Source organism: Sturnira hondurensis, unplaced genomic scaffold, assembly GCF_014824575.4.
Source record: "Sturnira hondurensis isolate 20B ecotype Veracruz unplaced genomic scaffold, ASM1482457v3 Scaffold0014854, whole genome shotgun sequence".
Classification (NCBI taxonomy): Eukaryota; Metazoa; Chordata; class Mammalia; order Chiroptera; family Phyllostomidae; genus Sturnira; species Sturnira hondurensis.
In genome coordinates, this window is record NW_028087485.1 from 9,530,494 (window position 1) to 9,550,880 (window position 20,387).

Consider the following 20,387-nt stretch of genomic DNA (forward strand, 5'->3'; position numbering starts at 1 on the left):
TTTCCTTGGGCCACTTCAGTGTCTTTGTTCTGGTGGCCGGGGCGGTGCATAACTGCCACCCACAAAGGAACCCCAACAGCTTTTAATAGTTTAAAATTCCTGTTGCTTCATCTCCTTTTTATTGTAAAACACTTTCTGAGCCCCTGCTTTTTGCCAGGCACTGAGCTGAGATTTAGGGATGGAGATGAATCACACCTCTCTGAAACGCAGTGGTCTCCCGAGTGGTGTTCCCAGCAAGTTCTGAGAATCAGCTCTGGCAGAATTGCCTGGAGTGGCTGGTTAAAACTGTCGATGCCCGGCTGCAACGAATGTGCACCCCCCCAGGGGGGAGTGTTGACAACGGGAGAGGCTGTGCACGTGGGGTGGGGGAGGGGGCATATGGAAACTCTGTACTTTCTACCCAATTTTGCTGTGAACCTAAAACTGCTATATAAAAATAGAATTAAGAAAAGTAAAATGTAGGTGTCCGAGCCCCCCAAACCTGTTTACCTATGCAGAATCTTAGAGGGAGGGGCCCTGACACTTGCAATTGTGGAAGGCCCCCTTGCCGAAATCTCATTCACCCGGAAGCTTGAGAACCAGTGGAAATTAGTTACTTAAATTTTTTAACAACCCCAATTTTATGTTCATTGTATAAAGTACATATAAATTAAAAGCAGGAAATTAAAACCACTTGTCATCCTACCCTCCTGAAATAATCCTTAGCATTATATTGAATACCCTTTTATATATGCATGTATATATGTATATTTAGACATACGTATGTAGCGTTCACATGTACCTTACACTGTGCTAGGCCCTGAGGGCAGAAATGAGGAAAAGAATGGTCCAGCCACGTTAAAGGGTGCCTGGTATCGCTTGAAGCCCGGCCCTGGTCATCCACTCACCTGTGCTTACTCTTATCCCACAGGTGTACATCATCAACGTGACCTGGTCCGACTCCACGTCCCAGACCATCTACCGGAGGTACAGCAAGTTCTTTGACCTGCAGGTGAGTCGGTCTGAGCTCAAGTGGCGCCTGGTTCCGTCTGTGGCCCTAGTCTCTGGTGGGCTGGCCTCTCTCGGGCTCTCACTCATCCAGAGACCTCCCACAGAGCTCTCTGGGCCAGAGTCTGGGTCAGAGCGGAGGGACAGACGAGGGAACTTGGATGGGCAAGCTGGGCTTGGCTCAGTTTAGGACACTGCAGACAAACACTTGGGGCTTTTTTGGCTTCTTCGGATGGTCTTCATGGTTTTGCTTTGTCACCCTCTTTGCCTGGCTGGTAGGAAAACAGGGTGGAGAGGCAGGAAGATGGCTGTGGGTGCTGTGTGCATGAGCAGACATGTCTATAAACATCCAGGGTGAGGCACAAGCCACCACATCGTTGCAGGAAAAGAAAAGCAAACACACAGAAAAGACAAACAGAAAGTAAGCAATTTCTTGAACTACAGACACAAACGGGGCATACCGCTGTGTCTGTCTCACCAAATAAGGCTGTTGCTGCCCCCTTTGTACATGTGGACTGTACATGTGTCTCTCTGATATACACAGGCGAGTTCACATGGGGACGGTGATGTGAATCCATGGCTCCATTGCAAACACCTCCCTTGACGCCAGCTAGTCTGGTTAGGCCTCCCTGGGTTACCAGTGATAGTTTTACGCTCATACTAGCTGAGCCAAAAAGGAGACTTGGTTGAAAGGATCTACCAGAGAAGCTCATGCAGTGGACCAGATGGTGGGGGGGTGGAGGGGGGAGATGTGAGACAGTGGCCCCAGGAACACCTGAAACCAAGGTTACTCTCCCTCTGTCTTATCTCTGCCTCTCTCTGGCCACTGTCTTCAGCTTGCATTACCTCGTATCCCGAGGAACTTGGCTCTCGACAGCTCCCGAATTTCATATCTGTGGTTCCCAACAGCAGAGAGACCGAGTGTCTGCCACTTTCAAATTCAAAAATCCCAGGGAAGACTCTGATTGACCCGCCTTGGTCAGGTGCCCTCTCTGGACCAATTAGTGTGGCTAGGGTAGTCTTGGGGCTCAGACATGGCCACTAGGGGGCCCACCCCTATGTATGGGGCAGGCGCCAGACAAGGCTGCCACCCTTCCTGGTATGGGAAAGCTGAGAGGTTCTAGATTCTTCCTCGGGGCTCTGAGCCTAGTTTAGGCCAACAAAAACACCGAGAAGAGACGCCCACCCCTGGCTCTCACAACCAAGGCCCAGTCCTTCCTTTGCAGGCCTTTGGTGGCAAGTCATCTTGGAGAGGCCAGGCCTGCGTATTTGTCCCCAAGTACCTGACATTGTCCCATTGTTCTGATCACATTACCTATGAGGTGAGCCAGCTTCCTGTATTACAAATCCTCTCTTAATGCAACAATATGGGGTTGAATAGCCCATTGAATGGGGATCGAAAGCCACTCCTTACCCTCCCGTCTTCTTCCTCTTCCCCGCCTCCGTTCCTGTCCAACCTCCTTGGGTCCTTCCGGCATAAACTGGTGGGATTTGCTGACACCCCATCAATGGGTGTAGTGTGCTGGACAGGAAATGATAACTTAGTTGGGGAGAGGGAACCCTGAAAAGACTCATTGATGAGCCAGATGGGGTCTGAGAGTCCGCAGAAACGCTCACATCAGAACTTTTCTAGCCCCCTTTCTATTCTGTTCCCCCACCCCCTGCCTAGTTACAGAATCTCACAAGAAAGGAATGCTGCTGCCCCCACTTCTCCCTCGCCTGGAAGGCTTATTTCCTGTGTGTCAGGAGGGGACACACAGTACGGAGTGGCTTGTGTGATACACTGGCTCTAGCCATGAGCGTGGCCAGGCCTGTGGGCATGTGTCATCGCCCCTTGTCGATGCAGTTGGGAAAGGGTTTGGGATGGGTTTTCAGAGTTTAACCTTTGAGCCAAGCGTAGCGTCTTTGTGAGCCCATTTTACAAAATGCATGGCGTGATGACTTCGTGATGTGCGTTTTGGAAAGCTTTCTTATTTGCCAGGGCCACTGATTTGACTATGGCAGCTCCTGGAGAAGAACACAGAGCAGTCATTGCTGACTCTGTCTCTGGGCACTGGTGGCCCACGGAGTTCAGTTTTCTGAGAGGTTGGCTTAGAGCTTAGGTACTGGGGTACGTTGCCTGGGACTGGTCATTGGTTCTGTCACCGTGCAACTCCACATAGGTTCCAAAACTTCTCTAGGCTCTGCTTTCTCATGTGTAGAATGAAGATTCAAATAGTACCCACCCAGGAGGGTTGTTGTGAGGATTCAGTGAGCGAATCCACCTTTTTCCTAACTCGTGGTTTCCCTACCGAGTTTCCCGCTAGCCTGTCTGTTAGCAGGGGACAGGGATGCTGGGCTGCCGCTGAATGGGTCTGGGGCTCAGTGCCTCCCCGCGTGGCATTGCTCTCTTGTTTCCCTCCCTCACCCTCCCTCTGTGCGAGATGCAGCTCTGGGCCAGAGTGGTCAGAGTCCTGTGAGCCACCAGCTCTCTCTGGAGCTTGCCACTGGGCAGTTGGGAATGGGGGTGTGGCCTATAGGTGGCTATTCTCAGAATCGTTTTGCCCCTCCCATTTTTGGTGGAGCCTTACTTTGGAAGCCTGCAAGTCCTGGGCTGACTAAGTCAGCCTAGAGGAAGCTGCTAAGCTGGCTGTATCAACTCACGGTTCTGGGCCTTCTGGGGACCATCGATCCCTTTGTGACTCTGGTGGCTCTCCCCAGAAAAAGAGCACGTGTGCACAATTTCACTTACAGGGTCAGGTACTCAGACCTCCAGTGAACCCCCAGTGAAGAATTGCCGAGCTGAACCGGTTCAGCTCATTTTACACACAGTATCCAGATCATTGCAGCGGACCTGGATACGCCTTTGAGGGAGCCCTAGCTCCCCTCCCTGTCCCCAGCATGGGTCTCCCCACACTTGCCTCCCTTAATTTCTCCCTCTTCAAATAGTATCTTTTGCTCCTGGTGGAGGTCAGGGTACCACAAGGAGGCCCTGGGCTCCCAGCTCTCTAATGTAACCTGAAATCATGTGCAAAGTGATTCCGAGTGGCCCTGAGCCCCCGCTCCCAGCCTATGTGCAAACTAAGATTTGAAGCCAAGCATCACCTGGGTTGTCATTTTCAAAGCTTCTGCCAGGACTTCCCTGCTCTGCATGTGATGCTCTCGGGAGATCCCAGGGAATGAAAAATCTCGGGCACACACCACAGCAACCAGTGTGGCCAGGGCGCAGACAGCAGGGAGGCAAGAGGGGGAGGACACGCTTCCAGGAGAGCCAGGGTCTCTCTGATGTGACCCGTGACATGTGACATGCATGGGTCCTCAGTAGGCTACTTCGAACTCTGGTGGAGCATCGGAGAGCTGTTTGTGGCGTGGGGGTGAGAAGCCACAGAGAACCCGTTAACTGCCCATTCCACACTTCGCTGGAGCCTTCGGGCTGTGCAGGGAAGACCACCTATCTTGGTGTTCCCCGGCTACTCCCACCACTCACGCTCTTTTTTAACTGGTAATTAGGGTCACCAGATACATATGAGATGTTTGATTAGTTTTGAACTTCAGATAAACAACGAATAACTTTTTTTAGTATAAGTACGCCCCCAATATTGCATGGGACATAGTTACGCTGAAATAATTCTTTCCTGTTTATCCAAAGTTCACATTTTATTGTGTGTCCTGTGTTTCCACTCGCCAACTCTGGCAGCCTTGCTGCGGCTGTGAGTGGTGAGGCTGGAAGTGTAAAGGTGAATGGGCCGGGCTGGCTCAGGGTAAGTGAGGACCGGCCTGTGCTAAGGCCCCCGGCATAGCCACACTTTGCAGGGCAGAAGTGGTACAGGCCGCGGAACACTCAGTGGAGAAGGATGCGGTCCCCTCCCCATGGAGTCCACATCTTGTGGGGAAGGCAGACTTTCAGCAACCGAGTCCACTGTATGTGAAGTCAGTACCGGAGTGAGATGTAAGGGGCGTGCTCTGGGATGAAGAGGGAGAAAGCGTTCTTCTCGGGAGGGGGAACAGAGAAGATGCCCGGGTGGCTTTGATTGGTGTCAGCAGCCTAGAGTGATATAGCCACACCCCTGCATCTGGTTTGGGGGGTTTGGCTGCTTTTGAACATTAGAGTCGTCAGGGTAAAGTATGTCCCTAATTTAGTTCTTTTTTAAAAAAATTTATTTATTTATCTTAGAGGGGGGAGGGAAGGAGAGAGGGAGAGAAATATCAATGTATGGTTGCCTCTCGTGTGTCCCCTGCTGGGAACTGGTCTGCACCTCAGGCATGCGCCCTGACTGGGAATCGAACTGCGATCCTATTTCACAGGCCCACGCTCAATCCACTAAGCTACACCAGCCAGGGCCCTAATTTATTTCTTAGTTTGTTCATTCATTTTATGCCTGCTTCCTTCTGTCTGTCCATCCATTCACCTACCCTCGGTCTATCTGCTCTTAAGAGCCTGCATTTTATGCCCCAGGCAGTAGGCCAGGCCTTGGAGATTTAGTGATGAGCAAAAGCAGGCCAGGTTACTGCTTTTATGGGTCTTCTAGATCAGTGAGGGAAGACAGATTGTGTGTGTGTGCATATACATATACATATACATACACATACATATATTCTTTTATGCTCTTCCAAATGCTANCATTGATTTGTGTCCCCGTTTCCTTTCCATCACTATTGGTTTCCTGTGCATCTCCCTTCATTTCAATTAGTTTAGCCTTCCTATGTTCCTCTAATTTGTGACTTTGTTCCTCTAATTTGTGACTATAATCTACCAGTTCTGTGAGCATCCTGATAAATAGTGTCCTGAATTGTGCTTCTGAGAGGCTGGCAATTTCTTGGTTGCTTAGAGTTATTGGCTCTGGGACTTTGAGTTCTTCTTGGGCCATCTTTTGGGCTGTTCGTGCCTGTTACGTAGCAGGAGCAGGATCGGAGCCCTAGGTGTTCACTAGAGCAGGGCAACTAAGTCGCTGGGTTGTGACGCTGTATGTGGGGGCAGGGTCAAAGAGGGACTATGGCGTCCTGTCCACCTCCTGCCGCCACGGCCCTCACCGGTGCCGCAGTTGCTGCCGTCACCGGGCCCACGCGTTTCGTCCCACTGCATGCGAGTGTGCCACCGCCGTCAGCCCTCGCCCCCTGGGGCCTGCGTGGTCTGTCTCACTGTGCGCGAATATGCGCCCGCGGTCTGCCCCGCACCCCAACTGGTTCCCGTCTGCCTGCGCCCCTGGGTCAGGGGCCCTGTCCTGCCCGACCCTGCTCGCTGCTGGCTCCGCCCCTCTTACCGTCCCCGTTGAATGGTTAGATGTAGTGGGACTTCCGTATAATTCAATTTTCTGTCCTTCGGTTGTGTCTTTGTGTCTCCAAACCTCTGTTGTATTCAAACTTGGTTGTGGGACAAGGCACAGTGTTTCCACCTATGCCTCCATCTTGGCGGAAGTCAGAAACCTTATTCTTTTGGATCAAGGTTTCCCTTGAAGAAGTTAAGTTTTATCTGACAGATTATTTTACTTTGGGGATCAAGGATGCTTTTATGCTTCTAATGAAAGCAAGGCTTTCTCCCCAGATAAATGCATGAATGTACGTAAACAATTCTAGTAGCCTTTTCGGTCTTCCACAGCCCCCTGGGCAAGACTTTCTAATTGAACAAGGCCCTGCCCTCGGCTCCACACCTTCTGCCTGGAGCCTTCAGACCTGGTGGTTCTGCCTCCTCCACGCACGAGGGGCTGCTCACTGAACCCAGCCCCTCTTCCTGCCTCTGGGGGCTTTAGACCTGTGTCTAGGATTCAGTAACCACTAGCTACATATGGCTACTTGAATTTAAATGTATTTAAATCAATTAAAAATCTTAAAGATTAAATTTTTAAAATAGAATTGAATCAATGTTCAAACATAGATTTAGTTCCGTGGTCACACTTGCTACATTGCCAGTGTTCCACAGCCGCAGTGGCGAGAGGCTGAGTATTGAGCAGACACAGAACATTCCTCTCCTCCCGGAAAGTGGTGTGGGACTGTGGTGCCTTAGACCGTCCGGGACACACACAGGCCTGATCAGAGCACTCTGCCACCTCCTAGTCCTTTCCCAGCTTCTCTCTAAAATTTTCCAGGGCCCCAGCAGGAAGAGGGACACCAGGTTCCATCATGATTTGCCCCATTGACAGAGCAATTCAAATTCAACAGTATTCCAAACACCTCTTTAAAAACCAGGTCAGTTACAGAGAGGGCTTCTAAGGGCATTTTCGAAGTCAAGTTGGGGACAGGGAGAGGCGAGGCTCTTGGTCTTCAAGTGGAGATTGGTTTCTTCTAAAAACAATCCACCACTCAGCCCTATCTGACCAGGAAAGAGGCCTGTCCTAGTGGGAGCTGGTCAGGACAAGGCCTGATGTCGAGGCCTGCTTGGTTGTAAAGGGCTTAGATTCCTTGGAAGAGCAGTTAAGGGGAGAAGGAGGAGGGTGAAGGGCCACAGATGCCCTTAAGTCGCCTTCTCACTGGCAGCTGGACCAGGTTTCCAGCCTCTCTCAGTTTCCTCGAACAGCTCCTTCACTGTCAAGTGTCTCCCCCAAGGCCTGGCCCCGCCGAGGAAGGGCCGGAAGGCTCCATCGGAGGTGGTTTCACAATCTGGCCTACACGGCAGTTACTGCAACAGTAATTACTCTGCAAACACTGGCTCCACGGTGCTGCTGGCCCTTTAGTCCGAACTCTGGCCCGGGAGTGCACAGGGTCAATATTTGATCAGAGGCAGGAGAGACCCTTTAGCGCCCCCCACACTGCTTGGGAGATGGAGTCAAGAAGGTTATTCAGGTTTGCTTATTTGCTCTAAAAAACTTAACCTATTTTGAAGAGCTTTTCTCTCTCCTCCTTGTTCATCTCTCCAGACTCCCCCCCCGCCCACTTACCCCACCGAGGGTCACACTCCCTTTCCAGCTCTCCAATAGCCAGGCTGATGATGGGCGAACCAGATATAATCCCCAGTCGCTAATTGCTGGCCTCGAAGTGGATGTGTGTGTTTGCCCGGGCATGTTATGATGTCATTTATGGAGAGTTGTAGGATCATCACATTTTTAGAATTAGAAGAGTTCTAGCCCAAGCCCCTCACTTGGCAGGTAGAGATCTGTGTTAATGTTTCTATTCATCAAATTTATATGGGCTTTAATTTGGTTTGATGTCCAGAGCAAACCTCAGCTGAGGTCAGACTGAGGCGACCCTGGGGCGAGTAGAAAGTGAGTGGGGGGTGTCTGTCCTGCAGGCCCTGTCTCTTAATCATCCAGACAAGCTCTGTGTTGTTTGGGATCATTGACCAGTGGGGACCACAGCCTGGGGAGGTACTTGCCAAGTTTGGAGAACAATTTGGTACCCAGCATTCTAGAAACTTCTGGTGCCTGGTGTGGCAGTTCTAGCTCCAGCAGTGTGGTGAGCCGTGGATCATTGAGGTTGCTCGCTCTGGACAGAGGAGAATTTTGACCTTGACTGAGGTCGCAGGAAGGCACATAAAGCCGTGTTGTTTGCCATGGTGAAAATGGGAAGCAGCTTCAGGGACCAGCCACAGAAGACTGCTAAGGAAAGTGGGGTATTCCCACACCGCTTTCCGCCACAGTCATAATGGATGAGATTGACCTCAGTTTTGTGGGTGGATTTCCCAGAAATGTTAATGAGTGCCTAATGCAACTACCAAAACAGTATTTATGGTATGACGGCAATTATTCAGAAGCAACAAAAAGAGGTGTCTTTTGCAAGTACATGTACAGTATAAGTATCAATATTTTTAAAAATCTGGAAGGATGACCTCCAAATTGGTAATAGAATTTATCTCTGAAAGTGGTTTGGGGGCATCTGTGAGAGAAGGGGCTCAGTCAGGGAGGAACCTTAGCCTTATTTGTAATGTGATTGTTTAAGAAGCAGAAACTCACATCGTTTACAACCTTAGTATTTACTAATTAGGAGGACACCTATGGGGAGGTAGGGAAAGTGGGAGGTCTAAAATAAAATATGTCTCTCATGGTCATTACTGTGTAATGGGACAGAAAACACACAGGTTAAACAAAATACCTAACCAGAGAAAGAAAGTGAAAATAATTATTAAAATTGCATTGCTTCGTATTTCCCGAACCATCATTCCAGGTCATTCCTATGGAGTGTAACTGGTTAGAACTCATTGTAGCAAACAGCAGAGCCCAAGGGCTGTCCATAGTACGTTGTCAAACTGGAGTCTAGGATTTAGATGGTGCTCCGAACACGTGACTTGGGCATCATCGCATCAGGCAGTGGTTCTTGTGTCGTGACCGAACACTCCGAGTGGCGTGGCTGTAGCGTGCAGTGCCTAAGGGCCAGGATGGTCGGCTTCCAAGACCAGCTCCAGCCCTTACTCACTGTGTGTGACCCACGCTGAGTTCCTTCTCTGTACTTTAGTTTTCTCAACTGTATGATGAGGACAATACAAAACCTGCCTCATGGTAAGTTTTACAGCCAGAAAAGCTCTTCAAAGTAGGTTAAGAATAAAATGAGATAACCCATGTCAAGAAAGTCCTTAGAATCATGACTGGCATGAAATGTAAGCAGGGAAGCTGCAACCTCACCAGGGAGACCTTAGAAACTGGACTCCGAGGGAAGGTAGCTGGACACCCCCACCCAACCCGGAGGCTGAGGCTCCTTCCTGTGTCTCACTGATTCAGACTTCACTTTCACCGTTCAGCTCAGTCTGCCTCTGGGTGTGGGAGGTGGGTGGTGGTGGTAAGGGTGTTCCAGATAATACTTTCACCTCCAAAGTATAATTATCAACCCACTTATCTCCCAGCAACACTGTTAGGAAAACGCTGCTTTTTAAAAAGTAGTTATTGGTTGACAGTGTTTCCTTGCTCTTGGAAAAGGCATCATTCAGATCCCTGAGAGAACAGAGGGGGATTCCAGGGGGGCCCTTGGGGCATTCCTGTGACTCCTGGAGATTCTGTGGCTGGTTTCCCCTCCCCTTGGAAGCCAGCGTTTGTCTCAGTCCCTTCCTTTCATCCGGCCCTTGTGGCCCAGGGGTGAACCCCAGCTTCCTCTTGTCTCCTGATTTCCCCTCTGGTAGGTTCTGTGCTGGGGTGGACTGGGGACAGCGGAGGGCTGTGGGGAGTCTGTTCTCCAGGGAGCATCAGGAAGGGAGGGCCTGGTGAGATGGTACCTGCAGGCCACTCAGGAGGGAAAGTAGTTCACCAGGGAGCTGGAATCCTGGAGTTACGTGGTGTGCGGCCAGAGCGTCCTGCACGTTGTGTTTCCCCTGTCCAGGCGGGTGGAGGCCGCACAGAGTTTGTATGGCGACCTCTTTTTGTGCAGTCTCCCCAGCACTGTGGCTGGAGCAACATTGTACACAAGGAGCCTGGCGGGTCCAGAATGGATGGAGGGGTGGTGGCTGTCCCCAGAGTACACTGGGGAGGGCCTCCACTCACCCGTACATAAAGGGAAATAATCCCCAGAGAAGGGGGCAGGGCCCCAGAACCACTGCCAGTGGGGTGTGGGGGTGCTGTATCAGGAGAATGTTCCACTGGCCAGAGCCTAAGGATGCAGAGAGAGGAGAGAAGCTTGCCCAACACTCAGCCCACAGATGAATCTTTTCCTGTGCAGATGAGTTCTTGATCTGTGAGCACCTTTTTAGGTACCTGTGCTTATGGCCAACGGTCTGTAGGTGATCCAGGCCCATACCTCTAGGGAGTTCGGAGTGGCATAATGCCCTGTCAGAGGACACCCCTGCTTGCGCACCAGGAAGTCAGGAGCCAGCGCTGCCCTTTGCTGGTCACTCAGGCTCCCTCTGCCACCAAGGTAGGGAAGCTCCTTTGTGGACACCGGGGAAAGTTAGGAGAGAATGTCTTCTGGGTTTTAAACCTTGGCACTGCTCATGGGCTCTGACCTCTGGGCGAAGTCTTGTGAGTGCGGGCATGGGGGCCTAGGGCCTGCCTACTCCCTCAATGACTGTCCTGCAGGGCTGACAAACACATCACTTCAGGGGAAAAAAGCAGCTGTGTGCACCTATCACAGCATGGAAGGTACATGCCGGCCAACCGGCACTAACCATGTCCACTGGGGAGTCTGGGGAGGAATTGTAGGTTTTGCACCCAGAAGACTCCTAGAGATTATCAAGCAGGATGGTGAGTGTCGGGCACTTGTGCTGCCGCTCTCCAGTCTCAGGCCCACGACAGATGTCATCGTCTGACCTCAGCACGTGCCCATCCTGCACTAGGGCAGGCAGTGTTCATCCCTCCTGCACCCAGCCATGGCCTCAGAATCTTCCTAGAAATGCAGGACTAATTGTCTTCAGGAAGACACTACCTATCAGTTGGCAATGGCACCTTGAGATGACACTGTTGTCCACCCTCTGGTGTAGTTCACTGCCTTTATTTGACAGAGGAGGAAGCGAGGCCCTAAGAGGAGAAGCGATTCGTCCAAATTACAGGACCTGCAAGCGACAGCAGGTCTGGAACTCAGGCAGCCCAGCTTCTAGCTCATTCCAGCCTGGAGTTCGAGCCTCCCAGCCTGAAGCCCTCTTTCTGTTTTTGGCTGAGGAGGGCAGGAAGCATTACTGAGGAGCTCCCAGGGGTGTGTGTGTGTGGGGGGGTGTCGTTCACCCTCCCTGGAGAGAAGATACCTCTGCAGAGCGGAAGATTTCTCTGTAGCTCCTGGGGAGGTCGGACAGCAGCTCTTTCACCGGATCGGCTGCTTCCTGGAGCTTAGCCCACATGCCCTGCCCACCGCTGCCCGCCTCTCTGGTTGGGTAAGAAACCCCAGCTCTGCCAGAGGCAGCGTCTGAGTCAGACCACGCCACCTGCATGACCACCCGGAGCTGCACACCTTGTTTTCCCAGCAGAAGGATGTCATGTCAGGGTGTGTCCGAGTGTTACGTTTGGGAGGCCCCGGATTGCAGTTGCCGCTTCTGTCACCTCCCTTCTCCTCTGGTCCCCGGTTAGCTCTGTTCTGTCTGGGCCCGCATCTACCCTTCTTTGGATAACCAGCAGGAAAGTTGGCCGGAAAGCGGGTGGGGGACCGTGTCCTCCTCCAAACTGGAGAATGGAGGGTAGGAAGACCTCTGGTGGTGGCCAGGTGAGTGGTGTGAGTGTGGGTGTACACAGTACCTTCTGTGAAGCCTTCAGCTGCGACTCCCTTACTGAAGGAAGGAATTTCAAGCCCTGCACTGGGTTTGGTAGTGGGGACCCTGAAAAGAAAACTCAGGGTCATCTTGGGTGGAAAAGCCAGGCTGGCAGCCTTGGCCTGGGCTGGAGCTACCAGCTGGTGGAGAGTCAGGGAGAAGGCACCGAATGGGTGAGCCGCCCAAGGTGCAGACCTCCGCCATCCGGCTCGTATGCTGGGGGCCTCCAAGCCAGCCTGTGGAGGCAGCTACTGGATCTGGGGCCTGGCAGTCTTGGCGTCCTTGCGTCACGCTCCCTGAGGATGACAACAGTTGGTTTAGCTTTGACTCTTAGGGAACAAGGCGTGTGGGCCAGCTGGGGCGAGCTGTGGGAGCCAGGGCTGCGGCTCGTTTGAGGGAAGTGTTTGATCTCCCGGCCGGCAGGAGAACTGCCCCGAGCTGGGTGCCCCAGACAGGCCAGCTGCAGTGATTCCCCTCACCAGCTGCCTGCCACCCCAGCGGGGTCTCAGCCCCCAGGTGATTATAGAGGCTGTGATTCCTGCATCTCAGGATGTTCCCTCAGACCAGGCCACCGTAGGAGTCGTTGGAGAGTTGGCACTGTTTCCTTCATATCCTCATTGTAGCTGGAGCCAAGGAAGAAAGATTTTAGATTCTCCGAGATCCCCACAGCTGGGGGACAGCAGGCTCTCGGGAGAGCTTGTGGGATTTCTGGTGCCAAATCCCCAAATTTCCCAGTGGGGCCGTGTCTTGTAGGGGTGGGAAGGTTGGGCTCTATCAGACAGCCTTCTGTGGGCGGTGCCTTGGCCCCACCCACTTCTTAGGAGCTGTGTGACCCTGGACAGTCACCTAACCTCTCAGAGTCGCAACCTTCCGATCTGGCAGATGGCTCTAACCGCACGAGCTGCCCAGAGCAGCTGTGAGATTTCCAGGAGACAAGGCTCAGGAACCTTCTTCACTGAACCCGAAACAGCTAGGGAGCGCGGTTAGCATAGTGGTCGTTCCCATTGTCACCTCTGGCCCCTCTGGGGTGGGTGGGACAGGGGCTCCAGCTGTTCCCCTGTGCAACTATGTCTGTTCAGCCTGGACTAGGGGGACATGGTCCCAGCCATAAACAGGTCTTAGGCACCCTTGAGCTGCAGCAAATAAAGGCTCTGAGGCTGGCCAGGAGACAGCCTGAAACCCAGGCCAGGGTTTGGCTCCGTCTACTAATTATGGAGCGTTTATCTGGTGCCCAGCAGAACAAAGTGGCTAGTTCAGCTATGCTGGAAGTCTGAGTGCTGGCGGGGGGCTGGGGAGGAGGCTAGGAATGGGGCTGGGGTGGGGGGGTCCCTGGGGCTAAATGGACCACATTCAGGTATACCTTAAAAAAAAAACAACCCCAAACCAAACAGGAAGCGTGAGGCTGGTGTATGGGCTGGAGGTGAGATGCCCGCAGAGAGGATGGTTCTGCGTACAACAAGCAGCCATTCTCCCCCCTTACCCCTGAGACAGTGCCGGCCGGTCTCCCGAGGGGGCATCTCTGCTGAAGGCCGACCTGTCTGGCTCCCCAAGGAGATGGGTTGTTTATCCTCAGGTTTCCAGGGCTCTGTGCCTCATCTTGGAGCCTGTGAGGAGGGAGCCTCACTGGGAGGGTAGAGGGACCCCTCTGTGTGCACCCCTTCTCCCTCCCTTGCATTGGGGCAGGACCACGATGGGAGAGATGGACCTGAAATCTCCACATGTAGGAGGGCTCAAAAATGTGAAAGTCTGTCCTTTCTTTTATGTATTTCTGGGTGCAGCTGGGACACTGGGCTACTTCAGAACACCTGTGATGTTTGGCTGTGAAGTTCAAGGTGCAGAATGGTAGAGCTGCAGAACCACCTTCCCGGCAGCCAGTGAGGGGCAGGACTGATATCGGGCAGCCTGGTTCTGGAATCCAGTCACTGAACCCCTCTTGTCCATTGTTGCCAGTCAAAAGTTGGACGTGGCCCCTACATGAGCCAGAGCACTGCAGGGGTGGCCTGGGAGGCCCTGGCACCTTGGAGAATAGAGGGGTGCTTTCCCTCCCTGGCCAGAAAGGCCTCGGAGCAGGTGGGGCCAGACGGTCTGCTAGGCATGGATGCTGCCTTGACCCCCTGCCCCTTGCTGTAAAGGGTTGGGTTGGGCAGAGAGCGAGAAAGCATCACTTTCTGTGAGGATGTTCATTTTCTTTTCTCTGCTTCTGAGTCTTGGATTCTCCCTGCAGTGGTCTCTCTCTCTAGTTTCTCTGCTTGTCTCTCTATATCTCCACAAGGGTCTCTGAATGCAGGCCTGTCTCTGGGAGTGACTGTCTGTCCCTGTGGCCTTTCCCCAGCCTCTGTGGCGCTGGTATATATGTCTTTGCCAGTCTCCCAAGAGGGGCTTCCCTCCAGACATTCCTTTTGGAATCAGGTGAGTTGTGGCCCTCTGATGGGAAGTCCGCACTGCCTCCCAGGGACACCCACGATGGCCACCCATGGCCTGTTTCCCCTCCCTGAGAGATGTGAGACTGCAGTGTCACTTCCCTGTCCCATGCTGTGCCCAGCCCCATGAGTACAGGGGGCAGGCCATCCAGAGAGGAGGACCCAGGGTGTTTGGGGTTAGAGCTGGGCACGTGGAGGGCAGGAATCTCTGGCTGCTCCTTCCCCTCCCTCTCTTCTCTGGCTGGACTGGGGGTCTCCTGGTTCTTATCTGTCTGTTTATCACCTGATCCCTCCCCACCCCATGCTAGCTGTTCCTCCGTGGCCATGCCTGCCCCACCTCTGTCCCCTGCTAGAAATAGCTGAGCAGTAAGCATTTGCCCAGGAGAGGGAGTGCCCTTTGTAGGGTCACAGGGGCCCCCAAAATACCCCACCAGCTGTTTCCATAGGTAGGGCATCAGGAACAGGCGTGGGGCAGGGCTCCGCCCTCCCTTGGTCATCTTCTCCCAGTGAGGGACAGTTCTCCCTGGTCCGGGCTTCCGTCACCCACTAGAGGGTGGGTGGTGGGTGAGGACCTGACCGAGTTTGTTGAACGCCTGCCACGGACAAGTCACTTGGTCCAGGGTGGGGCTGAGGGAGTGGAGACAGATGGAACATGAGCTGACCTGCGGGCTGACTATTCAAGGCTTTTTTACTTATAAGTCACACATGTGCTTGCCCCTCAGCGTGTTCTAAACCTGGCTCCTCTCTAGACCCTTCCCTCTGCCTTCTCCTCCCCGAATCCCTCTCTTAGTCACTGTCCCATCTCTGCCCCCTACGGACCCCCCTCTCAGCCCTCCCGACTCTACACCTGCACCAGGCATCTTCCCAGCTCCCTCCCTCCTCCGCTCCGGCCCCTCCCAACTGCTTTTCATCTCTGCAGCTTTTCTTTTCTGTCGGGTGGGCCAAAAGTCCGTGCAGCTTTTTCCGTAAAATAAAAGGCACATTTTTTATTTTCACTGATAACTGTATCAATTTGGATATGTTGAGTGTGTCGGCTGTCTCCCACATGTTATAACGTTGATAGTTGTCAGTTAATGTCTCGATTTGATCACTATCAACTTCAACGGGTCTATCCGACAGAAGCTTTGCACCTTCTCCATACACCGCACAAATCTTATTTGTGTGTTTCAGTCGTGTTTCTACCTTTCTTGAAATAATAAAGCATAACATGCCGAACATGTTGCGTATTTTCTTCCTCCTTCAATATTAATATAGCTACGCAAAAATTCACCCATTTTGATGTTTTTTTAATGCACACTGATATGACAGCTGTCACAATACAATCTAACAAAATTGTTTTGAATGACATTAAAGACAACTAAGCACTACTAGAGGCATCATACAGAAAAAACCAAACAGACTTTTCGGCCAACGCAGTGTTTATTCTTAGTTGTGGAAAGTTTCAATCCTATAGAAAGGACTCTAACAGGCATCAGCGGACCCACACCCCAGAGTTAACAGACGTTCACCTTTTGCCACATTCGGCGTCAGATCCCTTTTTAAAAAAGAAATAACGTGGTGCAGATAGAGGAGATGTCAGATAAATGCTAGATTCCCCTCCTCCCACCTTGGGTTTTACTAGAAGGTGGAACTGGAGGCAGACCTGGGAGAAGGGCTAGGAGGTGGACTGAGAAGTCAGTCCTGGCAGGTGAAGGTGCGAGGCAGGACTTCGGAGGGCACAGCCAAGGTCAGGGACATCCCTGTTGTATGCAGGATGGAGCCCGAGGGGGAGGTAGGCCCGCACACAGACACCCCGGCAGGCCTCAGGCAGGATCACACTTCTGTCCTTGCACGTCCTCCTCCTTCCACACCTCATCCCAGGTGGGACGCTGCCGTGTTTATGAGGTCGCCAAGAGGAAGCCATCACCTGGGTCAGCAGGGCTGCCACTTGGGCAAGCATCCAGCAGCTGGGCGCCTGGCTGGCTAGAGGACACCAGGCTTTGTGGGGGGATTTGTCCTACCACATTTCCCGGTTCCCCGATAGGAGTCAAGTTTCCCGCCCCAGGAAAGCCTGCTGAAACAGGGCCTGGGAAGGCGAGGCTGGCCCTGGGTGGCTTGCCTTGTTGCCTTGGCTGCTTCACAGCCCCCACTTCCAGCAGCTCTGCCCGAGTTTTAGTTTTTGCTTTGGGGGACTATCCCCTTTTACCATCAGGGTCCTACTTTCTGCAAACATGAAGAGGCACTAGGAGGTCCTTGGCCTGAGGGGCCTCCAGAAAGAAGACCTAAGAAAAGACTCCTGTGGGCTAAGTGGCTGACCTTGGTGACCAGGAAGGAAGCCATCGAGTTGGCCCTCAATGTCATCAGGCCAGATCAGGGCCCTTGGGCTACCTGGGTCAGCTGTTACGAGCACCTGAGGTGCCAAAGGGGTTCAAACCCAGCTGGGACCACCCCAAACCTGGTGGGCATGTCCCATACCCAACCCAACAGCAAGTCAGTGCGCGTCTTCTCGGACCTCCCTCAAAAGGTAGCTCGGCTCTGCCCCCTTCCAAAATGTAGCTCTGTCCCCACCCTGGTCCAGCCCCGTTATCTCCTACCTGGGCAGTTGAGTGGCTTCTTCAGGGACCTTCCCACTCATGCTCTTGTCTTCCCACCAAGTAGAGTGATCTCTTACAAACATAAATCAGATCACGTTACAACCCAGTTTATAACCTTTCCAAAAGACTCCCTTTCTTTTTGGAATGAACTCCCAACTCCTTACCCTGCCCCAGGCTCTGTGCAGTAGGCTCCTGCCCGCCCCTCTGGGCTTGTCTCCTGCCATCCTCCCTTCATTGGCTCTCAGCGTGCCAATCACCTGCCTGGAGTACCAAGCACAGTGCTGCCTTGGGATCATTGTCGTTGCTGTTCCTGCTGCCTGGAGCTCCCTTTCCCTAGATCTTCAAGCAGCTGACCGCTGGGCACTCGGACCTCAGCTCACGTGCACCCGCCCAGAGAGGCCTTCTTGACCACTTCCTCACAGAGCTCGCCTCAGAGAGGTCCCGCCCCTACCTTCCCCCCATCCAAAGCCCCATCACTCTTGGTCACATTCTCACCTTCTATTGTCTTCTACACTCCCCACAATCTGTCATCATCTCGTTCAACACTGCCTGCTTGTCTACTGCCTCATCTCTGCTGGAGGATGAGCTTTACTTTTTATTTATTTATTTATTTTCGAGTGTGAGCTTCAGGAGAACAGGCCCTGCTCAGTAGTTTGCTTTCGCAGTGCCTAGATCAGTGGCTGGCACATGGCAGGTGCTCAAGAAGTCAAGGGATGGGTAAAGCAGTGTATGGCCAGCTGGAACTGGCACAGCAGCCCCACCTGGTCTGTGGCAGATACATCCCAAGACCCACAGTGGATGCCTGAAACCACGGATACTACCAAAGCCTATGTATATATGCTGTTTTTTCTCTACACATATATACCCATGACAAAGTTTAATTTATATATTAGGCACAGTAGGAGAGTAACAACAATAACTACTAATAAAATAGAACAGTTATAGCAGTACACTGTGATAAAGGGTATGTGCGTGTTGTCTCTCTCTCTCTGTCTCTGACAGCTGAGCTGATACGGGAAGCAACTACTCAGTGACTGGCAGGCGGGAAACACGTTGCATGGACATGCTGGGCGAAGGGATGAGTCACGGCCCGGGCAGGACAGACGGGGAGGCGAGAGATTTCCTCACGTTCCTCGGAATGGCACAAATTTAAAATTTACGAATCGTTTATTTTTGAAAATTTCCATTCAATATTTTGGGGTGGAGGTTGAGCAGAGGTAACCGACTCTGTGAGAGTGAAACGGCGGATAGGAGGGGCTGCTGTGTAAGGGAATGGGGTAGAGGGGCCCGCCCCCTCCTTCTCCACTGTAAAGGCAAGTTCTACTGCTTAGCTCCTGAGCCTCCTACCGTGCGCCTGTCTTAGCTTATTGGTGCACCTTGCTTTGGGGAGCACTCATTAAAGATTGAGTGGAGTCTGTGTGGCAAAGAACCGTGAAGGCCTCCTAATTTTAAAGTTCACACCAACTTCTTAGCAGTCTTGTTAAAATGCAGATTCTGATCCAGCAGGTCTGCATGGGGCTTAATATTTTGCTTTTCCATCAAGCTCTCAGGTGATGATTTGGCTACTGTCAGGATCATACCTTGAGTAGCGAGGGCATAGATACAGGAAAGGGACAGTTGGAGTCCTTCTCCATTCCTTTCCTTTTCTTCCTTCTGTGCAGGTGTGGTCTTTCTCCCATTTGGCCATAGTCCTGTGTGACTAGATGGGAATTTGGTCTGGCAGATTTGGACCATGTGATGAACATCATTTCAGTGCTTTTCAGAAGTTGCCAGTGGGGCTGTGGGTTGTCTCGGAGAGATGGTGGGTTCCTGTCATTAGAAGCCTTCCTGTGAGCTCGAATGGCCATGTGTCAGGGCTGTGGATGCCTGTGTGAGGAGGAGCTGGCCCCTCCCTACAGTTCAACTTTGTGTCTTTGTGTGCCTTCTGCAAACTCGTGGAACCGGGATATCAAGCTGGGGATCATTTGTTTATGGTGCCTTTTACAGGTCAGCTGGCAAGTCCTCAGTCCCCACCCTTTTCAGTCTTAACTGGGGAATGCTTGGCACGCTCAACACTGTGTGTGATTTGGGGGGTACGGCTGGGGGAAGAAGGGTGATGGCTTTGCTTTTGGAATGGTCCAGTCATGTGGGAATGTAATGCCTGACTCGATTGGATCCAGGTGATTCTGCATTTTATATTGTCTTCCCTCTTTCAATTTGATTCAACAGACCTTGACTGATCTCCTTTGTATTAGTCAGGATAGGCTGCCTGCTGTGTAACAAACTTTCAGGGACTCAGTACCATAGATGTCTTTTCTGCTCACGTCATAGATCAAAACCAACACAAAATTACTGGGGGGCTGTGCTCCAGGTCATCATTCAGGCACCCAGACTCTCTCATCTAGTGTCTCTCTCCCCCCTGGGTCTCTGTATCCAAATTTCTGTGGGGACATCATACAGGTTTCTGGAGGAGGCACACATCCCTTCTGCTCGTAGTTCATTGGTTAAAATTTAGTCACAGGGCCGTACCTCTCAGCAAGGGAGGCTGGGAAATGTAGTCGAGTTGTGTGTCCAGCTGCATGTCAGACTGTGGTTGACAGTGGGCGTGTCAAGGCACAGATGTTGCTTATGAGAAGCTCACAGCCTTTTGAAAGGAGGCAGGTGTGTAAACAACTGATTGCAATATGGTGGTGCATGCAGGTCTGTAAGTGTGACCAAATGGCAGAAGCAGTCTAGAGGAGGGAGCGAGTGAGGGACAGACCGGCACAAAGGCCTCAGGAGTGATGACAGCAAGAGAGCATATGGGGTGGGGCATTCCAAGTAGGCAGAACAGAACGTGCGGAGGCACGGAGCCATGGGGCAGCATGTTACGTCGGGGAGGGCGGGGCTGCAGGCAGGCTGCATGGTATGTGGAGATGTGCGGCAGTGGTGGGATGTACGCCTGGAGAGGTCGGTCAGGTTGCAGGTAATGAATTAGACTTGTGCCCCGTGGGAGGCGGAGGGCCAGCTAAGGGTGTGAAGCCAGAGATGGAACCATCAGTTGGAGCAGACTGAAGCAGCATTAGAGATGATAGTACTGCGTGTTCTCCTGGCCAGAACCTTCGAAGAGGTTTCGATCTCCTACCTTATGAAGTTTCCAATAAGGGAGAGAATTGGGGGCGGGGAGCAGCGAGCAGGCAGGTGACCTACACAAGTCATTTGGTGTAATGGTCCTCCTGGCCAAAACTCCATGGGCCTACCTGGCTTTTGCCAGGTACACCCAGCAGCATGGGGCCTCACTCACAGCCTCCAGTGTCTTCGAGGGAGCATTCAGCACTTGCTCCTGAGTTTCAGGATGGCCCCGGCTACTGTGAGTGCTGA

The 20,387-nt window shown here is 52.4% G+C and overlaps 1 protein-coding gene across 4 annotated transcripts in view; it reads left to right on the plus strand.

Moving 5' to 3' along the window:
* The window catches only part of SH3PXD2A (SH3 and PX domains 2A), a 225,695-nt gene that overhangs the window by 46,291 nt on the left and 159,017 nt on the right, over positions 1 to 20,387 (plus strand). For 3 of the 4 annotated variants that reach the window (XM_037064009.1, XM_037064010.1, XM_037064012.1), the window contains one exon: positions 911 to 991. In XM_037064009.1, coding sequence (XP_036919904.1) covers positions 911 to 991 — 81 coding nt within the window. Of the gene's footprint in view, positions 1 to 910; positions 992 to 11,841; positions 12,010 to 20,387 lie in introns of those variants that run through there. The other variant, XM_037064011.1, reaches the window with a different exon arrangement.